Source organism: Thamnophis sirtalis, unplaced genomic scaffold, assembly GCF_051295495.1.
Source record: "Thamnophis sirtalis isolate CommonGarterSnake01/CBP01778 unplaced genomic scaffold, rThaSir2_p1.2 scaffold_12, whole genome shotgun sequence".
Classification (NCBI taxonomy): Eukaryota; Metazoa; Chordata; class Lepidosauria; order Squamata; family Natricidae; genus Thamnophis; species Thamnophis sirtalis.
This window is the reverse complement of record NW_028261392.1, coordinates 52551241-52573048: the sequence shown is the minus strand read 5'-3', so window position 1 is coordinate 52573048 and position 21808 is coordinate 52551241. Positions and strand designations below refer to the sequence as shown.

The 21808-nt window shown below is 40.0% G+C and overlaps 1 protein-coding gene across 1 annotated transcript in view; it reads left to right on the top strand.

The window, feature by feature from the left end:
- Positions 1-21808, top strand: part of ALOX5 (arachidonate 5-lipoxygenase) — a 133938-nt gene that overhangs the window by 91501 nt on the left and 20629 nt on the right. Inside the window, exons 11-12 of the mRNA XM_087726546.1 lie at positions 2356-2477; positions 7782-7882. Coding sequence (XP_087582672.1) covers positions 2356-2477; positions 7782-7882 — 223 coding nt within the window. The remainder of the gene's footprint in view (positions 1-2355; positions 2478-7781; positions 7883-21808) is intronic.

Below are 21808 nucleotides of genomic sequence, written 5' to 3'. Positions count from 1 at the left end.
GACTATTGTGTTATCTTTTTTTCTTTAATTTTGTTTCCTTTTTATGGATGAAATTTTTACAAATGCCTCTTACTTTTTAAATTGGACTGGTCTCTTTTTCCCTTCTTCTATTTTTTCTCATTTTTTGTATTTGTGGATTAAGGATTTCTTTCTTATCTTTTCTCAACGCACTGCAGAATTGTCCTTTTTAACCATTTTTTTCTTAACGCAAAGAAAGCTTAAAGAGAGAGCTAAAAGCAGAGGGAAAAGAAGTAACACTGCCATCTAGAGGCTGGAGGCTTGGAAATATTGTTTTTTTATATTTGACGTATATCTCATGCTTCAACGCTTCAGAATTTGTTTATTGAAAGAATAGTGGGAAGAGTACAGTTCATTTACATAGGTGTTCTTCTGGAATATTATCAGTAGCTGGACTACAGTAAAGAGAAAGCCTTGAAAGATTATAGTGAATTTATTTGAAACCTAGTAAAAGGCCTTGGTTGTCCTAGTGGCAGTGTTTACAACCTGGAAAAATGGCGCAATATGAAGAGGAAATAACTTTGCAAAAAGTTATGCTATAAATTCAAAAAGTCCTAATAAGCACAGAAAGAATTGAAAAGAATCTGGGGATTATAAAACAAAGAACAGAAAGAATGGAGGGAAGAGTTGAGGATATTGATGAAACAATGATGAAACTTGAAGATAGAGCTAAAAAAATTGCAGAGAAATGTGAACAAAGTGACAAGAAAATTATTGATACTGACAGAAAACTGAGAGTGGAGGGAAATGATACATATGGAATACTGAAAGGAGAGGTAGACAAGCTGGATCTCTATCTCATGCTTCAAAACATAGATGAAGAAAGGGTAGATAATTTGGCAGAAACAATGAGAGTATTTTTGGCAGAAGCACCAGTGATAACCAAAGGTAAACTGATGAAAGGAACAGATGGAGGGTTTCGAGTCTTACAAAATATGCAATGAACAAGTTGCCAAGAGAAGTTCACATAAGACTTATCAAGAAAACACCTAGAATACAGATTTTACAAATGGCAAGAGATATTGGACTGCACTACTACTGAAAGGATATAGGATGATGAAATGAAATGTCACAATAAAATTAAGTTAAACTTAGTTAAACTTTGAGTATTATGTATAAGACAAAGTAATAATAGTTATAGTCAAAAAAAAGATTAATAATGATAATAATGCATTTATATATACTAGATTGATATATGGAATTTTATATAAGCTGTAAATGAGGAGCATGGAAATGATGTGGAAAAGCCTTTTTTAAAAAAAACAACAATTCTATATAGAATAGAATACAAAGATGTAACACCATTGGATGAGTCCAGGATGATGTAATGAAATGTCATAATATAAATTTACTTTAAATTTAGTATGCTTCACATAAAAAGGATGTAATAATATCTATTTTCAATGAATGTTTAATAATCATAATAATTGTATGCATATATATTAGATTGATCATATGAGCAAAGGAATGTGCGAAAATGAGTAAGTTGACATATGAATTAGAGAACAAGAAGATAAACAATTTTATAGGACATGGGATCTATTTAATTAGTGGTTAGATTAAAAAAATAATAATATGGAATTGAAAATTTATTAGAGAATGTTACCAATACCAAAATAAGAGAATGGTTGAAAATATAATATTAAAAAAAATACTTACTATTGGATATGTTGAAGATTATGTAACAAATTATTATAATATAAATGAACCCATATTTAGAATACCTTGTTTAAAATGAAGAAATAATAGTGACAGTCAAACAAATGAACTATTATAATAATAATGTATACAAATATACTTGATTGACAATATGTGACTTTATATAAAATTTAAGGGATGACTAACGGAAAGGATGCACCAAAACCTTGTAACCAATCGACACATTGCACTGAATTGAAGATGTTTTTATGTTACCTGTTTTGTTTGTTTGTTTGTTTTAAAAAATAAAAACATATATAAATTAAAAAAGAAATGAACAAGCCAATCACTAAAAGCCAGCATGGATTTGTTTGTTAAAATAGATACTTTGTCTCTGAGACAGATACATAAAAAATGGCAGGATAGCCTTTGTGCATATTTTTATTTCATACTTTTATTTCACCTATATTAATGAGAACACAAATGCATAAAATTGTATGCATGCAAATAATTTTACTCCATTTTCTTCTGAGAAGTTAGTGTTTTTTGTAAAGTTGATACTATGGTGCTAGAAATATTTTTCACAAAATGTATGTATACATGTTTTCACATGTAGATGAAAGTTATTAATTGGGGAAATTAATGTTGAAAATTAAAGTGAGTATGCCTTTTCATTAATTTTTTAAATATTTTCTGAAGTTTTGTGACAGATATTATTAATATATATTATGGAAGTGACGAAGCAGTGTGTGGAGACTTGGAACTCAAGGCTTTTGTGAAGGACATCTTTGTCTATGGGATGAGGGGCAACAAGGATTCAGGTGATGTACAACTTCTGTTGTAGTTCAGTTCTGTTTTTGTTCCAGTGTTGGCTCTGCCATTTGAAACACGCAAGTTTTAAAGCTGTCAAGTTACAAGACCCTTGCACTCCTAACCCTTTAGGAAAAAAAAACCCAGGGGTGTTCAGACTTGACAGCTTTAAGACTTGTGGACTTCAACTCCCAGAATTCCTCCTCCAGTCATTTTGGCTCAGGAACTCTGGCATTGAAGTGTGCAAGTCTTAAAGCTGTCTTGCCTTCAGCCTCGAGAAAAGGTTTCTCTCGCCCAGCCCCTTATGTCAAGTGTCTGCCCTTTTGGGTCCAGGACTAGGGTACTGCCTTTCGTTCCTCAGATTATGGAAGCTCAGGATTTAGATCCCAGGGGGATTACACTTATAGACAGCGCCAACAGGCAGAACGTCCCCAGAGAGGCAGGCAGCCCAAGCAGCCCTTTTGTGGCAGAGGGAGCCACTTCAACCGCAGGACCTAGTTCAACAGGGGTAGATGCTCCCATTGGTGGGTGCTTGGCCTTTTTCGGTGACCAATGGGACCAGATCACTTCTGATAGCTGGGTAAGTTGCATGGTCTGGTCAGGGTTATCCCTGGAATTTATCTCCACACCCCAAGGTTTTTATTCGTTGCCCAGTGTCCTGCAACCCAACTGGACAGTCCCTCACGCGGGCTGCAGTTCAGCATTTGTTGGAAATTCATGCCATACAATAGGTGCCAGAGGATCAATTACATCAAGGATTCTATTCCATATTGTTTGCCATTCCTAAAGCCTTGGGGGGATGGAGAGAGATTCTTGATTTAAAGGCTTAAACCGGTACCTGCTATACATACGCTTTAAAATGCACTCCTTGCAGTTGATTCTGGGGGGCATTTGGGCAGGGGACTTCCTTACGTCTGTAGATTTAATGGAGGCCTGTCTTCACATCCCCATTCTGCCGAGTCACAGACAATTTCTCAGATTTTGTTATGGGGGCTGTCACTTTCAGTATATGGCCTTACCATTCGGCCTTTCTTCAGCCCCACGTGTTTTCACAAAAGTGCTGGCAGCATTGGCAGTGCACCTTCACATCAAGCTGGTGCACATCCACTGCTACCTTGATGACATTTTAATTCAATCAAATTCCATTTTTGCAGCTCAAGAAGACCTGGCTTTTCACTGTCAGACATTGCAGTCCCATTGCAATCTCCATTAACATTGGCAAAAGCCAGTTTGAACCTATGACTAGGATCCTCCATTTAGGGGCTCTCATCGACACGGTGTCCTGTAGGGTGTACCTCTCATAGGACAGACAGGTCAGCCTTAGAGCTATGGCAGGACAGGTAGAAAGGGAGCACAGGTGTCATTAGACAAGCTCTCCCAGTTACTAGGCAAGATGGTGTCAGCTATATCCATAGTGCCATGGGCACGTCTGCAGACCAGAGACCTCCAATGGTTTCTTTTGCCATTTAAAAAAAAAACACAGGAGCACCTCCCTAGTCAAGGTCACTCTTCCCTTGGACTTCCTTCGCTCTCTCCACTGGTGGCGGTCACCAGTGATTTCCAAGGGCTGTTATTTCAAGGAGCCAGAGAGACTGACGGTCACCACAGACGCCAGTCTTTTGGGCTGGGGTTCCCACCTGCACCCTCAGATGGCCCAGGGACAGTGGAGCCAGGTTTGACAGGACTCACAACATCAATTGGTTGGAACTCAGAGTGGTCCACCTTGCCCTTTACCGTTTCCAGCACTTGGTGGCTGGCCAGCATGTACTAATCCTGACAGACAATGTGGCTGCCAAATCCAATGTAAACCGACAGGGGGAGTGGGGGGGGGAGTCCTGGGCTCTTATGCTGGAGGCCAAAAGACTGGGCCTCTGGGCGGAGAGGCATCTGCTCTCAATCACTGCGGAGCACATCTCAGGGGTGGCGAATCTCCATAGTGGACCATGCCAAATGGCACCTGCATCCTCAGCTGTTCCAGGTTTTACACAAGATTTGCCCTACAGGGGGCGGAAGGAGTGGACCCTCTCAGGTGCCCTTGGCCCACCAGACTCCTTTATGCCCTCGCTCCCCTCCCCTTGATTCCCAGGGTTATTTAAAAGATCATAACAACAAGAGCGAAGGTCATTCTAATCACCCCTCATTAGCCCAAGAGGCTCATCGACCTGCAGAACCTCTCGGCGGACCGACCCTGGAGGATCCCTCGGAACAGGATCTCCCTCAGCCAGGGGTCACTGGAGCATCCGGACCCTCAATGGTTCCAGCTGACCGCCTGGCGCTTGAGCGGGGCACTCTGAGGGAGGACAACTTCTTCTCTGGGGTCATTAAGAACATTCAGGCCTCCAGGAGGCCCTCTACAGACCACATATATAATTCCACATGGAGGACATTTTGTAATTGGTGTAGGGGTAAGGGCATTAATCCTATAAACTCATCTGTGCCTCAGGTCCTGGACTTCCTTCAGGACAGACTGGATAGGGGTTTGGCCTCTAATACCATCAGGCGACAGGTGGCCACTCTAGCAACGGTGTTGAGCTGTGGGAGTTTGTTACCTTTGACACAACAATCTACAATGTGACGCTTTCTGAAGGGGGCATCAAACAAGAGACCACTGATGGTACACAGGTACCCCACCTGGGACTTGTCCAGGGTTCTCAATGCCCTTATAGAAACACCTTTTGAATCTCTATGTATAGTCTTCTTGAGATTCTTAACCTTAAAGGTAGCCTTCCTGGTGGCTATCACCTCTCCCAGGAGAGTATCAGAACCACAGGCCCTCTCGGTTAGGGAGGACCTCCACCATGATATAGTAGTTCTCTGGCTAGACCCCTCCTTCCTCCCCAAAGTTGCCACCTGGTTTCACCGAGCCCAGGAGATTGTCCTCCCAAACTTCATCCCCTGGAGAGAAAGTGTCATGCACTAGATGTACGGAGGCCCTTAAAAGTATTTATTAAATCAACTTCCACCTTTAAAAAGTCTGAATCATTATTTTTGTCCTTTTAATCAGCCTTGTTGGGCAGAAAAGTCACCTCCTCGACCATTGGTAGATGGTTGAGGACATGCATAGCTAGTGCTTATAGAGGCACAATCAACCGGCTCCAAGACAAATCACTGTCACTCCACCAGGAGTGTGGCCACGACCACGGCATGGGCGACACAGGCATCTTTGGAGGAGATCTGTAGGGCGGCCACGTGGTCATCACCTTCCCCATTCACAACTAATTGTAAACTGGATAGATTTGCATCGGTGGGTGCCGCCTTTGGCCGAAGGGTATTCCAAGCCATCCACTGGGTAGAGGACACCCAGGACCAAACATTCTCCCACCCATAGGGACACTAAGGCTTTGGTATGTCCCATGCCTAGATGTTATCTCCACCTCATTATTCTGTTCTGTTAGGGCTTTGGCTATGTGATCTTCACTTGGAAGAGTAATTAGTGTCCCCCTTGGCATGGTTGAATCATTCCCTGTTTACTATGGGATTACCTGGCACCATGATCCACTAGTAAAAATTCTAGTTAATTCTTTGAGCGAGAGGGTTGTTCTTTTACCTCTTAAGGAGATGTTCTGACCCAAGTCATGTAGGTGGGAGTATAGTATGCTTATTGTACAACTATACATGAATCAAGCAGTTTCCTCAAGCAACCTGACAAACTACTCTACAGCTATGCTGGTAAAATTCAGTATTGTGTTGATTCATCTCCAATTCTCTGGGGTTTGTGGTGATCAAGGAAGAGAGATCTTGACTCTCCCTACTGGGTGGGGTGCTGCAGGAATTGATGCTCTTCCTTTTACTGTTTGGCATTACATGAGACAGGTGGGTGAGCTCATCTGTCACTTTGCGGACAAGTATTATCATTGATGATGTCCAGCTATATATCTCTGCTCTTAATAAATTAAGTGATATTCTGCCGCAACTTTAGAGCAACCTCCGCCTTCCCTGTGTAGGATAGCAAGGCTGGAGGCTTTGCCTTGCTCTGATTGGCAGGAAAATCTCCCCCACCCTCCCAAAATTTCCCTGCCGATCAACCTACCTTTGGCAAGCCCTGCACAGGTGCACATCCCAAAAATGCTTTCTCTGAAGCCTTCAGTCTTGCAATATTGTGCAGTGAAGATGGAAGTTTGCTCCGAAGCTGCGGCAAAGCGAGGCCTCTGCAGTATCTGGGCTGAGTTGCCCCACGCCAGGCAGGAGCAGCCCAACAAGGCTGCTGACAGCCGGGGAGCCAGGAGGATGAAGAGCTCCCATAAGGCCAGCAGCAACAGGTGCAGCAAAGCTAGCAGCCAGGCAGAGGCAGGAGGAGGGGAGCTGGTTTCTATGCACCGTGTGGCTTCATGCCTTGTGGCAGCAGCCTGAGCAAGACCCAAACTCCAGGCCTGGTGGAGCGCAAACCTTGGTCGCCGCCTGCCTGAGTCACAAGGTAAGCTGCAGAAGAGAGGGACCCTCAGCTGTGAGGTTGCTTGCTGCTGTGTGCAGGGCTGGGGCTGGCAAAACTCTGCTGGAGGCAGCCAGAGAAACAGAATGAGAGGCAGCTCCCGGCCCTCACTGGCTCAGCTGATCCGTGGGCTGTGATTAAGGGGCCAAGCCTCCATGAGGTGACTGGGGAAGGGAAGGCTGCCTTGTGTGCTGGCCATGCCCACCAGTTTCACTCGGGCTTATTTTGGGAGTGTGGCTTCCCCAAAAATCAGGCTAGGGCTTATTTTTGGGATGGATCATCTTTTCAGGGAAACACAGTATCATAGGATTGGATTATTGATGGACTGCCTCTCCCCAGTTTCATCCACCCATCACACCAGATATAATAGATTGGGAATGTTATGGCTTCCGTTGTCTAGGAAGCTACACTTAATAGACTCTAAGCAACAGATCTTTTCTGGTGTCCCTGTGCTATAGAATATGCTCCGAGGCAAGGATGGTTTCATTGTTCCAAGTTTCTAAATTTTGTCAGCAGGCCTGGGGACCCCAAGAGATGGGTGAACTAGCGAAGTGGCTCCATTACTGCTTCATGTGTTATTCTTGCTTTAGTGGTTTTTCTAGTTCTTTAATGACTTTAATATTTGTTGATGATAATTCTTTTAGACACTTATTGTTTTAGTTCTGTTATATGGCTGCCCAGAATCAATTGCTTCTGATTAGCTATACAAATTAGAGGAATAAATATTGGGATTTTTTTCAATATACTGATTTGTTTTCGCAACCCACTGTAAAATAATGCAATTGGCTTGCTCTTAGAACAAGAAGAATACAGAAAATTCTGTATCTTGAAGATTTTCCTTCAAGTTTTAATAATATTTTCTTTGCCTCTCTTTTCTGATTTTCAGGATTTCCTAAGGCAATTAAGACACGGGAAAAGCTTTGTGAATATCTTACCATAGTGATATTTACAACTTCAGCACAACATGCAGCTGTAAATTTTGGTCAAGTAAGTTTATTTAGATGTAATCATATGTGTTATAAACTTTTAAATTTGACAAAAATATCAAACGTAAAAAAATGGAAGAAAACATTTTCCTTCTGCATAAAACACAGAAAAGACAGAATAGAAAGGTGAATTTCAAATGGCACATTAAAATTAACAAATTAATTAGTCACATTGGTGTTAGAAGAAAAGCAAGAAGTGTAGTGAAAGGAGAGGTGAGAAATAAAATTGTCTTTTGATCAGAAAACACTACTGCCTGCACTCCTCAGCATACAATCTGCCCCTGAAACTGGACACAGCTAAATGTTTCAGACTTGTTATTATGTATATTCACAAGAGGCAAAGGACTGATTAAATCTATGGCACCTGTTAACAGACTAACAGAAGGGACCTTGGAGGTCTTCTAGTTCAAATCCCTGCTGAACCAGGAGATATTATACTATTCCAGACAAATGGCTGTCCAGTCTCTTCTTAAAAGCCTCCAATGATTGAGCATCCACAATTTATGAAGGCCAGCCATTCCACTGGTTAATTGTTCTCATTGTTAAAAAATATTTGTCCTTAGTTCTACGTTGCTCCTCTCCTTGATTAGTTTCCATCTATTGCTTCTTGCCTTGCCTTCGGGTGCTTTGAAAAATATGTTGACCCCATCTTGTTTGCGGCAGCCCCTCAAATGTTGGAACACTGCAATCATGTCATCCCTAGTCCTTCTTTTCAATAGACTAGACATAACAATTCTTCATATGTTTTAGCCTCCAGCCCTCTAATCATTTTTGTGGCTCTTTTCTGCACTCTTTCCAGAGTCTCAACCTCTTTTTTTAATACTGTGGTGACCAAACTGGATGCATTCCAAGAGTGGTCTTACCAAGGCCTTATAAATCGACACTAAAGTATCACACAATCTTGATTTCATTCCTCTTGTTACTGCAGCCTAGGATTGCATTGGCTTTTTTGACTGCTGCCACAGACAGGTTCATATTTAAGTGATTGTCCACTGGGACTTCAAGATTCCTCTCATAGTTACTGCTACTGAGCCAGATTTCACTTTATCTGTACTTGTACATTGGTTTTTCTTGCCTAAATGTAAAACTTTTGTCTACACTGAATTTCATTTTGTTAGATAGGGTCCAGTACTCTGGACTGTTGGCTATTCCTGCCAGTTTTGCGTCATCTGCAAATTTGCTGAGTTCCCCTTCTATTCCCTCACTGAATTATTTATGAAGATATTGAAATATTGGGCCAAAATGGAACCTTAGGATACCCCACTGCTTACTTATTTCCATGCAGATATAGTTCCATTAAGGACTACACATTGAGTGCAGTTTGTCAGCCAGTTGGTGGTGATGCTGTATATCCCACATTTTTAACTTACCAAGAAGTTGTGGTCTCCTTTGTCAAATGCATTACTAAAATCCAATTATATTATGTTCAGTGCATTTCACTGATCCACTAATTTAGTCACTTTGTCAAAGAATGAAATAAGGTTATTATTATCCCCATAGTGAAACATGACATTATCTGTAGCAGTTAATTAACTTCCTATATTAGGAGATAGTTATATTTCCATTATGTAATTTTACATAAAGGGGGCATGATGGCTCAGCAGTTAAAGATGCTGAGCTTGTCAGCTGGAAAGCTGACAACCCAAGCTCGAGATCTGGGGGCTGCGCAACAGGATGAGCTCAAGTTCCTTGTTTAAAAGCATGAAGATGCAAGATCACTATTAGGTACCACTTCAGTGGGAAGGTAACAGAGTTCTGTGTTTCTTTGATATATGGCCATGCTGGCCACATGATAATAAAAATTGTCTTCAGATATTTTGGCTCCCTCAGCCAAGAAAGAGAGATGAGCATCACACTCTAGAGTTGGACATGACTGGACAGAGAAAGCTTTACTTTTTAAATTTTTACAGTACTGCCCTGAGAAGGTACTGAAAAAAATAATCCAAAAACAGATCTGTGAATATCTAGAAACAAATAAAGTTATAACTAGTAGCCAGCACAAGTTTGTTAAAAACAGATCATACCAAAGTCAAAGATAATATTAAAAAGTTTCTTTCAACATGTAAATGATAAGAAAAAAGTCAAGGAAACAGTAAAGAGAGATGATGGCAAGGAAGTTAACCGGAAGTAGAGAGAAAGCAGAGCTGCTTAGCTCATTTATTTATTTATTTATTTATTTATTTATTTATTTATTTATTTATTTATTTATTTATTTATTTATCTATTTATTTATTCATTCATTCATTCATTCATTCATTCATTCATTTATTCATTTATTCATTTTATTTAGTTTGTCAAACATATAGAAGATAACAGGTATAAGTATAAAAAATAATATGAACACATTAAATGGGTACAAATAAATGGAGACAGTATGACAAGGACAGTAGGCACGCTGGTGCGCTTATGCACGCCCCTTACAGACCTCTTAGGAATGGGGTGAGGTCAACAGTAGACAGGTTAATTTTTTTTTTTTTTTTAAAAGATTTTATTGGTAAAAAGAAAATACAACATCCATAACTTGTAACAAACAATACAACTACATTTCGAGATATTCCCATACTATCAAATCATTATAAACATCAAAGGTTAGGTATCTTTCCCTCCCTCTTTTCTTCCCTCCCCCCCTTACTTCCTTCTCCCCTGCCTTCCCTCCTTTCTTTTCTCCTTTCCTCCTTTCCTTCCCCGTCCTTTCTCTCCCTCAGTCCCCCCCTCCTTCTCACATACCTTTCCTCCTTCCCTGCCTCTTTCCCTCCTCCTTCCTTTTCTCTTAATCTCCCTCCTTTCCTCCCTCCTTCCCTCCTTCCTTTCAACTCTCCTTCTCTCTTTCTTTCCCTCCCTCTTTCCCTCTTTACTACCCTCTTCTCTTCCCTCCCTCCTTCCTTCCCCAGTTTTTCCTCTTTCTCCTCTCCTTCTTTCTTCCCACCTTCCTTCCCTTCTCTTCTTTCTCTTCCTCCTCTTTATCCTTCCCCCCTTCTTCTGCCTTTCCTATTCCTCTCCTTTCTCCTCTCCATCCTGACTTCCCTACTGTCCTCCCTCCCTCCCTTCTAACCTTTATTACATTTGCATGTTTTCCTCTGCTGAGGACAACCTGGTTTTCTTTCCCTTTCCTTGCTTGAAGAGGCAAGGATTATAAGTCCTCTCGCCTCATCTAAAATGAAGTTTGATCGCTAATTTCATGCAGGTAATTATAGCGGATTTCCTATCAGCTTTTTAAAGTTTTCCCAACATTGTAGCGTAACAAAATTGCTCGACGGTGGGTTCTCGCCCCTGATACATTTCTCCTTTCGTTTATCTCTCAGTTGTTGTATATTGTTCATTTGAGTTATTGGTTTAATCGTATTAGGTTAGTCAGCTATCTCTTTTTATGTCTAGGTCTTCACTGACTCATCAAGCCATTTGTATAGCTTCTCCCAGACTGTATAAAAGTCTGTGTCTTCTTTGTCATTAATTCGCATCGTCAGTCTGTTCATTTCTGCTAGTTCTAAAATTTTATTCATCACCATAGTGTTGGTGGGGGCATTTTCACTCTTCCAGCACTGTGCGTAAACAATCCTTGACGCTGTCAGAATATGGACTAGGAGGTATTGGTCAGATTTGCAAATTTTTTGATCTATTATTCCTAATAAGAAAGTTTCCGGCTTAAGGCATAGTTTAATTGACAGGATTCCATTCAGCCATCCTAGTATTTGCTTCCAATATGCTTTGGCTACCGGACACGTCCACCACATATGGTAGTACGTGCCCAGCACTGTTTTACATTTCCAGCATATGGCCGAAACTTTTGAAGACATTTTTGCCAGTCTTGTCGGTGGAAGATGCCAGCGGTAGAACATTTTATATATATTTTCTTTATAGGCCGTCGACTTTGTCAATTTTAGGTTCCATTCCCAGACTCTTTCCCAGTCGTCTAGGTCTATTGTGTGGCCGATGTTTTGGGCCCAGGTTACCATGACTTCTTTTACCCTTTCTGCTTCCGTTTTTCGAATCAGTAAGCAGTTGTATATTTTTGAAATTAATTTCTCATCTGGTCCAATTAAAATTTTATCTAATTCCTGGTTCTTGTTCTGGAAGCCAGGTTGTGCTAGATCGAATTTGTGTTTGTTTTGAATTTGGAGATATGGCCACCAATCAATGTTTATTCCCTTATCAGCCAAATTTTCCCTGGGGTTTAGTTTGTTTTGGTCGTCTAGCAACTGTTGGTAGGTAACAATTTTATCCAAGTTTATCAAATTCGGGTATATCAGGGCTTCCGTCGGAGATATCCATTTAGGTAGTTGCGTGTAGTATCTCCTTCTAATTTCGAGCCAGTCCTTAATCAATACCCCCCTTAAATGGTGACTACTAAAATAATTGTGGATTTTATTTCCCTCGCACCATAAGTAGTTATGCCACCCGTATTGCAGGTCGTGGCCCTCTATTGTTAGGATTCTTTTATTAGCTAACATTACCCATTCTTTTATCCACATAGTTGTTGCTGCTTGATGATATGTTTTCCATTCCGGTAATCCCATTCCCCCTTGAGTTCTTTTATCCTGCAGGTGCATATATTTTATTCTGGGCTTTTTACCATTCCATATAAAGTTTCGAATCATTTTGTCCAAATCATTATAGAATTTTTCCCCTAGCTTGACCGGTGCCGTTTGAAATAGGTAGAGGATTTTTGGCAGAACATTCATTTTAATTACTGCGACTCTTCCCATCAGTGATAGTTGTAGTTTTGACCAGGTTTTTAAGTCCTTTTGGGTATTCTGTAACAACTTATCATAGTTGTCTTCTTTTATGGAAGAGCATTTCGCAGACAGCCAGATCCCTAAATACTTAATTTTTTTAGTTACCTTTAATTCCATTGTTTCCTCTAGTTCTCCAATCTGGTTTTGGGGGAAGTTTTTTATAATCATTTTTGTTTTTTCCTTGTTTATTTTTAAACCGGCCACACACCCAAAGTTCTCAATGTCCTTCATCAAATTCGGTCCTGAAAGTAAGGGGTCTTCCACGATAAAGACCATGTCATCCGCGAAGGCCTGTACTTTATATTGTTCTTTTTTTATGGTCAAGCCCCTAATTTCCTGATTTGATCTTATCCAATTTAAAAGGACCTCTAGTGACGTAATAAATAGTAGTGGGGAGAGCGGGCACCCTTGTCTAACACCCTTTCCAATTTGTATCCTCTCCGTTAGTTCCCCATTGACTATAATATTTGCAGATTGCCGTGAATATATAGATTCTATAATCTTAATAAATTTATCGCCAAATTTCATCATTTTTAGTTGAGTGGTTAGAAAGTTCCAATCTAGGTTATCAAAGGCTTTCTGAGCGTCGACAAAGATTAATGCGAGTTGTTTCTCGGATCTTGTTTGATAGAATTCCAGGGTATCAATTATTATTCTTGTATTGTTTCTAATATGTCTTTTTGGGAGAAAGCCATTTTGATCCGAATGTATACTCTGATTTAATATTATTTTTAGTCTTTCCGCCAATATTGATACAAAGATTTTGTAATCTGCATTTAACAGGGATATGGGTCTATAATTTTGGACCTTGCTACTGTCCGCCTCTTCCTTTGGTATTAGGGTGATGTAAGCTTCCCCCCATGATTTTGGGACCCTACCATTTTGTAATGCCTCATTACATAGTTCTAATAATTTGTCTTCTATGGTATTTTGAAGTTTTTTATATATTTCCGACGGAAGCCCATCCGGCCCAGGTGTTTTATTGTTTTTTTGTTTTTGAATGGCCTTTTTCAGTTCTTCTTGTGTGATTTCTTTATCGAGCATCTCTCTCATCTCCTCTGACAAGACTGGAAGCTTCTGCTTTATAAGGTATTTTCTAATGTCTTGTTCATTAATTTCGTCTTGTTTATATAGTTTCCTATAATAGTTCTGTACTATCTTTTTCTTTTCTCCTATTTCTTGTTTCAAATTCCCCTCCTCGTCATACAGTTGTTTAATAATTCTTTTGACCTTCTCCTTTCTTATTTTGTGGGCCAACCATCTCCCAGTTTTATTTGCATGTTCAAAATAATTCTGCTTTATTCTCTTAATGTTTTGTGCTATTTCCTCTTGAGAGATCAAATTTATTTGGTGTTTAATTAACTCTCCTTTTTCCCTGTGTCTGCTATTTTCTGGCTCTTTCTGGGTCAGCAGTTCCGTCTCTCTTAATTCTTTGTTCAGTGTATTAAGTTTTTCCCTGTGTATTTTGTTTCTTCTTATTATATAGGCTATGGATATTCCCCTCACAACTGCCTTCATCGTGTCCCAAACATTTTGTATTGAGGTCTGCTCTTTACCGTTTTCTTTAAAGAAGTAGCCCAATTCCTTTTCTATTTGTTGTACAAATTGTTTCTCTTGTAGTATGTTCTGGTTTAATGTCCACCTAGCTTTTATCCTTGCCTTCCCTTTCCATTGCCATAAGACTGGGTGATGATCGGCCCACTTGTTGGTTATTATTTCAATATTTACAGTATCCATGAGTAGCTCCGAGTTTGACCAAACCATGTCGATACGGGACCATGAATTATGTGGATGGGAGTAAAACGTGTACTGTTGCATCTTGTCATTCATTGCTTGCCAGACATCATAAAGATCTAAATCCTTCACCATATTTACATAGGCAGACGGTAGTTTCCTTCTTGTGCTTTTCTTGTGAGTACCCTTATAGTCCATCTTACCATCTGCTATAGCGTTGAAATCCCCTAGAATACATATATTTTGCCACTCTATTTCATTTATCCTCTTATATAGATTAATATAAAATCTCTCTTGTTTTTGATTTGGGGCATAGATTCCAACTAGTAAAAATTTTTCCCCACCATTAATTATCTCCACCATTAATACCCTACCGTCTTTGTCTGCATATATTAATTTGGGGTTCAACCATTCTTTTATATACATCACAATTCCTCTTTTTCTGGTTTGTGCTGACGAGCAGAATGTTTTACCTAGTTTTGGACAGACCAACAGGTTATTGTATTTTTCTTTAATGTGGGTTTCCTGAAGACAGATTACATCTAACTTTTGTTTCACTAGATCCAACAGTACACGTTTTCTTTTGGAAGTTATGTTAAGACCATTTACATTTGCTGATAGTACATTCGTTTCCCATTCTTCAATTCCCTTACACGTTATTCGCTTTGAGGGCACCTTTGGATCGAGTCTCGATGGGTGACCTTGCTCTCGAATCTTCTCTGCCATATCTCTCTCGTTCTCTGGCCTCTCCTGGCCCCCGCCCCTCTGGTTGAGTTTCAATTATAGTGTCCTCCTGTCTTAAAAGTCCTTCTTTATTAAATCTCTCATCGTCTGCTAGTAAAAGTTCCTGGAATTCTTGAGCTTTCGCCAAGGTGTCTATTCGGTATTTCTTTTCCCTCCATGTTATCAGCATTCCTTCTGGAAGGAGCCATCTGAACTGGATTCTGTCTCTGTTTAAACGTGTGGAGAGGAAGTTGTATTTCCTTCTCTTCTCTCTGACTCTCCGTGGAGTCTGTTTTAAGATGAGAATTTCTTTACCTTTGTATGTTAGAGAGTCCCCTCTTATTGTACTTAGAATGTCCTCTCTCAGCTGTCTTCTCAACACCCTCACATGGATCTCCCTCGGAAGCCGGTGGCGTCTCGCGAAGCCTGTATTGACTCTATAGGCTTCGTCCAGATCATTAATAACCTCTTTTTTCGGCCTGCCGAGGACTAATCCCAGGATTTCTCCAATCAGCTCCCGGAGGTTTTCATCTTTTGCTTCCTCCACGTTTTGTAGTCTTAAATAATATGCTGATCGCTCTAATTCTAGCTGGAGGATGGCCTCCTCCAGGCTTGAGTTTATAGATTCCAGATTGTCCTCTACTTTGTCTATCCTTTTTTCCGCTATTTCCGTTCTCCCCTTAACATTTTGGATTTCCTGCTCATTTTTCAGCAGCGCTGTTTGTATTACTCCTATACATTCCTCAATTCTTCCCATATTGTTTCTTACTTCATGTATTTCATTCTTTACTCCCTCCAGGCCTTTGGTGAGGCTTTCACCCATCTTCAATATTGTCTCTTGTAGGGAGTCCATTGTTACTTCCTGGTCTTGCAGGGTTGGGGCTGCCTTATCTCCCGTTTGCCTGCCCTCAGGGGACTTTTCCCTCACCGGGGTAGATAGGGGAGTTTGCTTTTTACTCCCTTTAATTAAAGTTACTGTTTTGGTTGCCATTTGCTTTGATTCAGCTCTTCCCCTTTAAGGTGTAAGTCTAGTACCTTCTGAATGCTGTTTGAGTAGTTATACAGAGCCCGGGGTACATACAGGGTAATTAAGCTGGAGCAGGGCTGTGAAATATAGGCTCAGTTAATTCTATAGTATCTGGGAGAGTCAGGAAGAGAAACGTTTCAGCGTGATACGACAGGGTGCAGGAGAGGCCAGAAAGTATTTAGAACTCACCCATCAATCTCTTCCTGTTGTCAGTGTAGTGTTTTCCTTCTGCTGTCTCTGGCTGTAATATGACACCACGTACTTCAAACCCTTGTGATTAAACTTCTTTCCTTTTTCCCAGGCAGGCAAATCCAGCTGACTGCCTTTCTCTTCTTCGTCTCGTCCTCTGTTAATCCTCAAATTTAAATAGTCCAAAGCCTCAGTCTTCTTCTATCTACTACGTCAATCAACTTTCACAAAAGTTTACTGTTTGTATTTGATAGCCGCTGCAGATAAATGCGCCCACACACGTATCTGTATTTATTGCAGTAAAGTTGTTTATCTTTTAGATTTAGGCTTTTAAGTCAGATCTTGTGATTACCGTCATTCGATCCGCTATGTTCCCTGCAGCTGTCTTTCCCTTCCTTATTAGTGGCTGGCAGTCATGCCTTCTGGTCGGCCATTAATCAGCCGACCTCTTTTGCACGAACTCTGAGGGAGCCTCTTGCTTCGTGGGGGGAGATCGCCTTTCACCCTCCACTGCACAGAAGTTTCCCCTCTCCAAAGGTTCTTGCACCTCGAAGGGACCTTGCCTATTACGGCCACGCTCGTGGAAAGACCGGGCGAACCGAACAGAGAGTCTGTCAGCAGCTCGTTCCAGCGTGACGCCAGACCGGAAGTCTTTTTCTGTAGACAGGTTAAAATTATGGGGGTTTGGGGATGTAACAACAGAGTCAGGTAGAGCATTCCAGGCATTGACCACTCTGTTGCTGAATTCGTATTTTCTGCAATCGAGTTTGGAGCCGTTTACTTTGAGTTTGTATCTATTGTTTGCTTGTGTATAATTGTGGTTGAAACATTAAGTAGTTGTTGACAGGTAGGACGTTGTAGCGGATAATTTTGTGTACTACACTTAGGTCAGACCATAGGCAGTGTAGTTCTAGGTTCTCCAAGCCCAGTATTTCAAGCCTGGTGGCATAGGGTATTCTGTTGTGAGTAAAGGAGTGGAGTACTCTTCTCGTGAAATACCTCTGGACTCTCTCAATTGTATTAATATCCAATATACAGTGCGGGTTCCAGGCAGATGAGCTGTATGAGAATTGTTCTAGAAAGGTTCTGTATGCCCTAGTTTTCAGTACAATATTACCGGAGAAGAAGCTTCGCAAGATTAGGTATCTTAATGCCCTTTTGGCAATACTGTTACAGTGAGCTCTGGCACCTAGATCATTTGAGATGAGTACTCCAAGGTCCTTGACAGAGTGAGGGTCATCTACAATGTCATATTGTTTTTGGTGTTCTGATTTTTTTTTGCCAATGAGTAAGACAAAGCATTTGTTGGTTGAGATTTGGAGTAGCCAATTGTTTGACCATTCTGACACATAGTCAAGGTCGCTTTGTAAGGCAACAAAGGGTGTTGAGTAGTTGTATATCATTAGCGAAGAGGACACAACTGCTTATAATATGATTGCAAAGGTTGTTTATGTAACGTATAAACAGTGTGGGTCCTAAAATGCTGCCTTGGGGGACACCGCTGTTAACTGGTGAAGAGTTTGATGAGGCGTTCCCTATTTTAACTACTTGTTGTCTATTTAACAAGAACGCAGCTATCCACTTATGGAGGGATCCAGAAATGCCATAAGAGTTTAGTTTTAACAGTAATTTGTCGTGTACCACTGAATCAAAGGCTTGCAGAAATCAATGTAAATTGCGTCTATTGCTTTATCCAGGTTGAGTTGTGTAGTCCATATGTTTTTGCAGTGTAGGAGTTACAGATTACAGGGCAATTTTTTTTCTGGGGTCTCCCTTTTTGAAGATAGGGATGGCCGTGGCTAATGACCATAGGTTGGGTAAGGAACTGGTTCTGAAGGATATTTCATAGACTATGCTTAGAGGTTCTGCTATGGCAGTGGAAAACTTTTTTAAGAAGTAGGCATATAGTCCATCAGGGCCAATGGTTTTAAGTTGCGTAGTGCTTTTTATTTTTTTATTTTTTATTTTTTATTAACAAATATGTAAAATACACACAATACACAATACAATACGAACAGGAGCTTCCTGTTCTTTCTAATAGCAATTATCAATTGATACCGCTCACCTTATATTATTTCCCCTTCTATTGTATTTCATTTGGATTTCAACATTCTTAACCCTCTTATTTTACTCATAACTATTATTTTTGAGTTTTGTTATATTCCTTCATTGATTCTTGTTCCTTTCCTCCACCCACCTATACCATTTATCCCATATCTGGTAGAATTCTGATTCTTCTTTTCCCTGGATTTCTTTAGTTAGTTTGTCCATTTCGGCACAGTCCATAACCTTTCTTATTATTTCATCTTCGCTTGGGATTAATTTGTTTTTACATTTCTGGGCAAAGGCAATCCTTGCTGCCATAATTATATGTAGTATTAAATACTGGATTTCTTTTTTGTATTTCGCAGACATTATTCCTAATAAAAAAAACTTCAGGTTTCCATTCTATTTTAACCCCTGTTATTGCCTCAAGCCAATTTTTGATCCTTTTCCAAAAAAATTTAGCCTCCTCACAGGTCCACCATAAATGGTAAGTCTTTCTGTAGTTCATCTTTGGCTTCCCTACGTTCTTTTTGCGTACATTCTTGTTGCTCTTTTTGTTTTCTAGTTTTTCTCGCCATGTAGGCAATCGTGAGGCCTTGTGTCTGCTTTCATAGTATCCCAGAGATTTTGAATTGAGGTGTCTTTTTTTATTTATTCTAAAGAATAGTTTTAATTCTTTCTCCAACATTTGAGTGTATTCTATTTTATTTACAATATTTGAATTCATCATCCATCTTTTTCTTCTTCTTTGACCTTTCCATCTTAATTTTATTGGATTATGATCTGCCCACTCATTTGCTTCTATTTCAATTTCGTCTAATTGTTTACATAGACCAGATGAGATCCAAGCCATGTCTATTCTTGATAGGGACTGATGGGGGTTCGAATAAAAGGTATATTGCTTTCTTATTGTGTGCCTTTCTCTCCAAATTTCATGTATTTTATATTCCATTGCCATCTCAAAAAAGGATTTGGGTAATGTATTTTTTTGTTTGTTTTATTTTTCTTTTTGCGTTCATAGTCCATTTTTTTATCCACTATTGCATTATAATCCCCAATTAAGCAAATATTTTCATATTCTAATTCATTTATTTTGTTGTGTAATTTCCTATAGAATTCCTCTTGTTTCTGATTTGGTGCATACAGTATATGACTATTAATAATATCGGTTTTTCTATTGTCTCTAATTCAATCATTAGCATCCTGTCTTCTTCATTAGGGTAGACTTCCTTGGAGTTTATTTTTTCTTTTATATAGGTTGCTATCCTTTTTTTTAATCTGCCAGTGCTGTATATAATTTCCTTAGTTTTTTGTTTTCCAGTAAGTTCCTATGTTCCCTTTTAATATGCACTTCCTGTATACAGGTTATATCTACCTTCAGTTTCTTAAGTTTATTAAACATCTGCGCTCTTTTTTTTGGTGCGTTCAGTCCATTCAAGTTTATTGAAATAATTGTTATTTCCTGGTCCATCTTTAGATGCAGTGTTTTTTGTTGCTTCTGGTTTGTATCTGACTTTTCCCTCTCATCCCTTCCTTTTCTGCTCTCTCTCTTGCCTCTGTTCTTCTCTCCTGTTTCTTTCCTTGTCTTCTGATGTTTCTTCCTCTTGACTTCTACTTTCTAGGTCCTCTTTAATTCCTTGTTCTTCTTCCCCTTTGCAGTATTCTTCATAGAAGTTGTGTAGTGCTTTTTCAATGTTATCTTCATTCTTTGCATCTGTCTTTAAGCAAAAAGAAACGATAACTCAACCTACCAAAAGCATAACTTTAAAAGACAGACTAGAAATAAAAAGCAAAATAAGCAAGAAAATGTTAAGAGAACACTTGTCTGATCTTGATGAATATAAATCACTAGGACCTGATGGATTACATCCCAGAGTTCTGAAGGAGCTGGCAGATATTATCTCAAAACCACTGTATTATAGCTTTAAAAAATCTTGTTGGAGAACCAAGGAACTACCAGAGGAACGGAAAAGAGCTGATGTGGCTTCCATCTTCAAAAAAAAAGGTGGTGTGGGAACAGACCCAGGAAACTACAGACCAATCAGCCTAACATCAATACCTGGAAAGATACCGGGGGAGGGGGAGGACGCCACAGTTCTATGAACATCTAGAAACATGTAAATTTATAACTAATAGCCAGCATGAATTTGTTAAAGACAGATCATGCCAAACGAATCTTATTTCATTCTTTAACAAAGTGTCGAAATTAGTACACCCACAAAATGATGTAGACATAGTATATTTAGACTTCAGCAAGGCATTTGACAAAGAAGACCACAACCTACTTTTTGGTAAGCCAGAAAAAATGTGGAATAGACAGTATCACCAACAGCTGGATTTGTAAGTGGCTGACAAACTGTACTCAATGAATAGTCCTTAATGGTACTAAATCTACATGGAAGTAAGTAAGCAGTAGGGTACGACAAGGTTCATCTTAAGTCCAGTACTCTTCAATATCTTCATAAATGATTTAGTTGAGGAAATAGAAGGGGAACTCATCAAATTTGCAGACAACACTAAGCTGGCAGGAATAGCATCCCAGAAACTCAGAATCCAAAAAGAACTTGACAAACTTGAACAGTGGGTCCTATCCAACAAAATGAAATTTAATGTGGAGATAAGCAAGGTTTTACACACCTGAGCAGGAAAATCAAAGGTACAAGTGTCAAGATTGAACCGTTTTGCCCCAACCCCTCTGAAGCCAAAAGAACTGCCAAGGAGAGGGAAGGATAAATTGCTGGTGGCGTGCCAGTTCATGGAGGTATCCCCCCTGAGCTTCAAAGGGGAGGGAACTCCAACCTGAAATTGACCTTCTATGAGAGTGACATTGAGAGCCAATGTGCCTGGAGATAGGAGACCACCAAGGGACCATCCAATTTGTAGGGGAACCAAAGATGGCAGAAGTTATGATATTGGGGTTGTCCTGGTTATCCAAATGGAGCCCCATCGTATGCTGGCAAAAAGGGGCAAGAAGGAATAGAGAGGAAAAGTCCCAACGCAACAGGGAAAATCCATGGCATGCCAAAATGGCAGGGAGATAGAGAGGAGGAGCCCGAATGTTTGAAGGCCGTATCTGACCAGCGACGCCACCAATCCCCAAAGAGTACAGAGATTTGGTGGAGGCATTCAGCAAGGAGTGTGATGTCCTACCTTCCCACAGTCCCATGGATTGTGCCACTGTGATCCTGCCAGGGGAAAAACTCTCTAAACTTAAAATGTACTCAATGACCTCAAAAGAGATGGAGGAATTGAGAATCTACATGGACAAAAACTTGGCCTGAAGTTTTATCCAAGTGGCTAGTCCCTGGGGGTAGCCCTGTTCAAAGAGCAGAACGATGGCTCATTCAGATTATGCATTGATTTTAGAGGAATAAATGGACTGTGCATAGAAAATATGCTCCCTTTCGCCCTCATGAAAGACATGCTGAGCCATTTGGCAAAGGGAATGTTGTTTACAAAACTGGATTTGTACCAT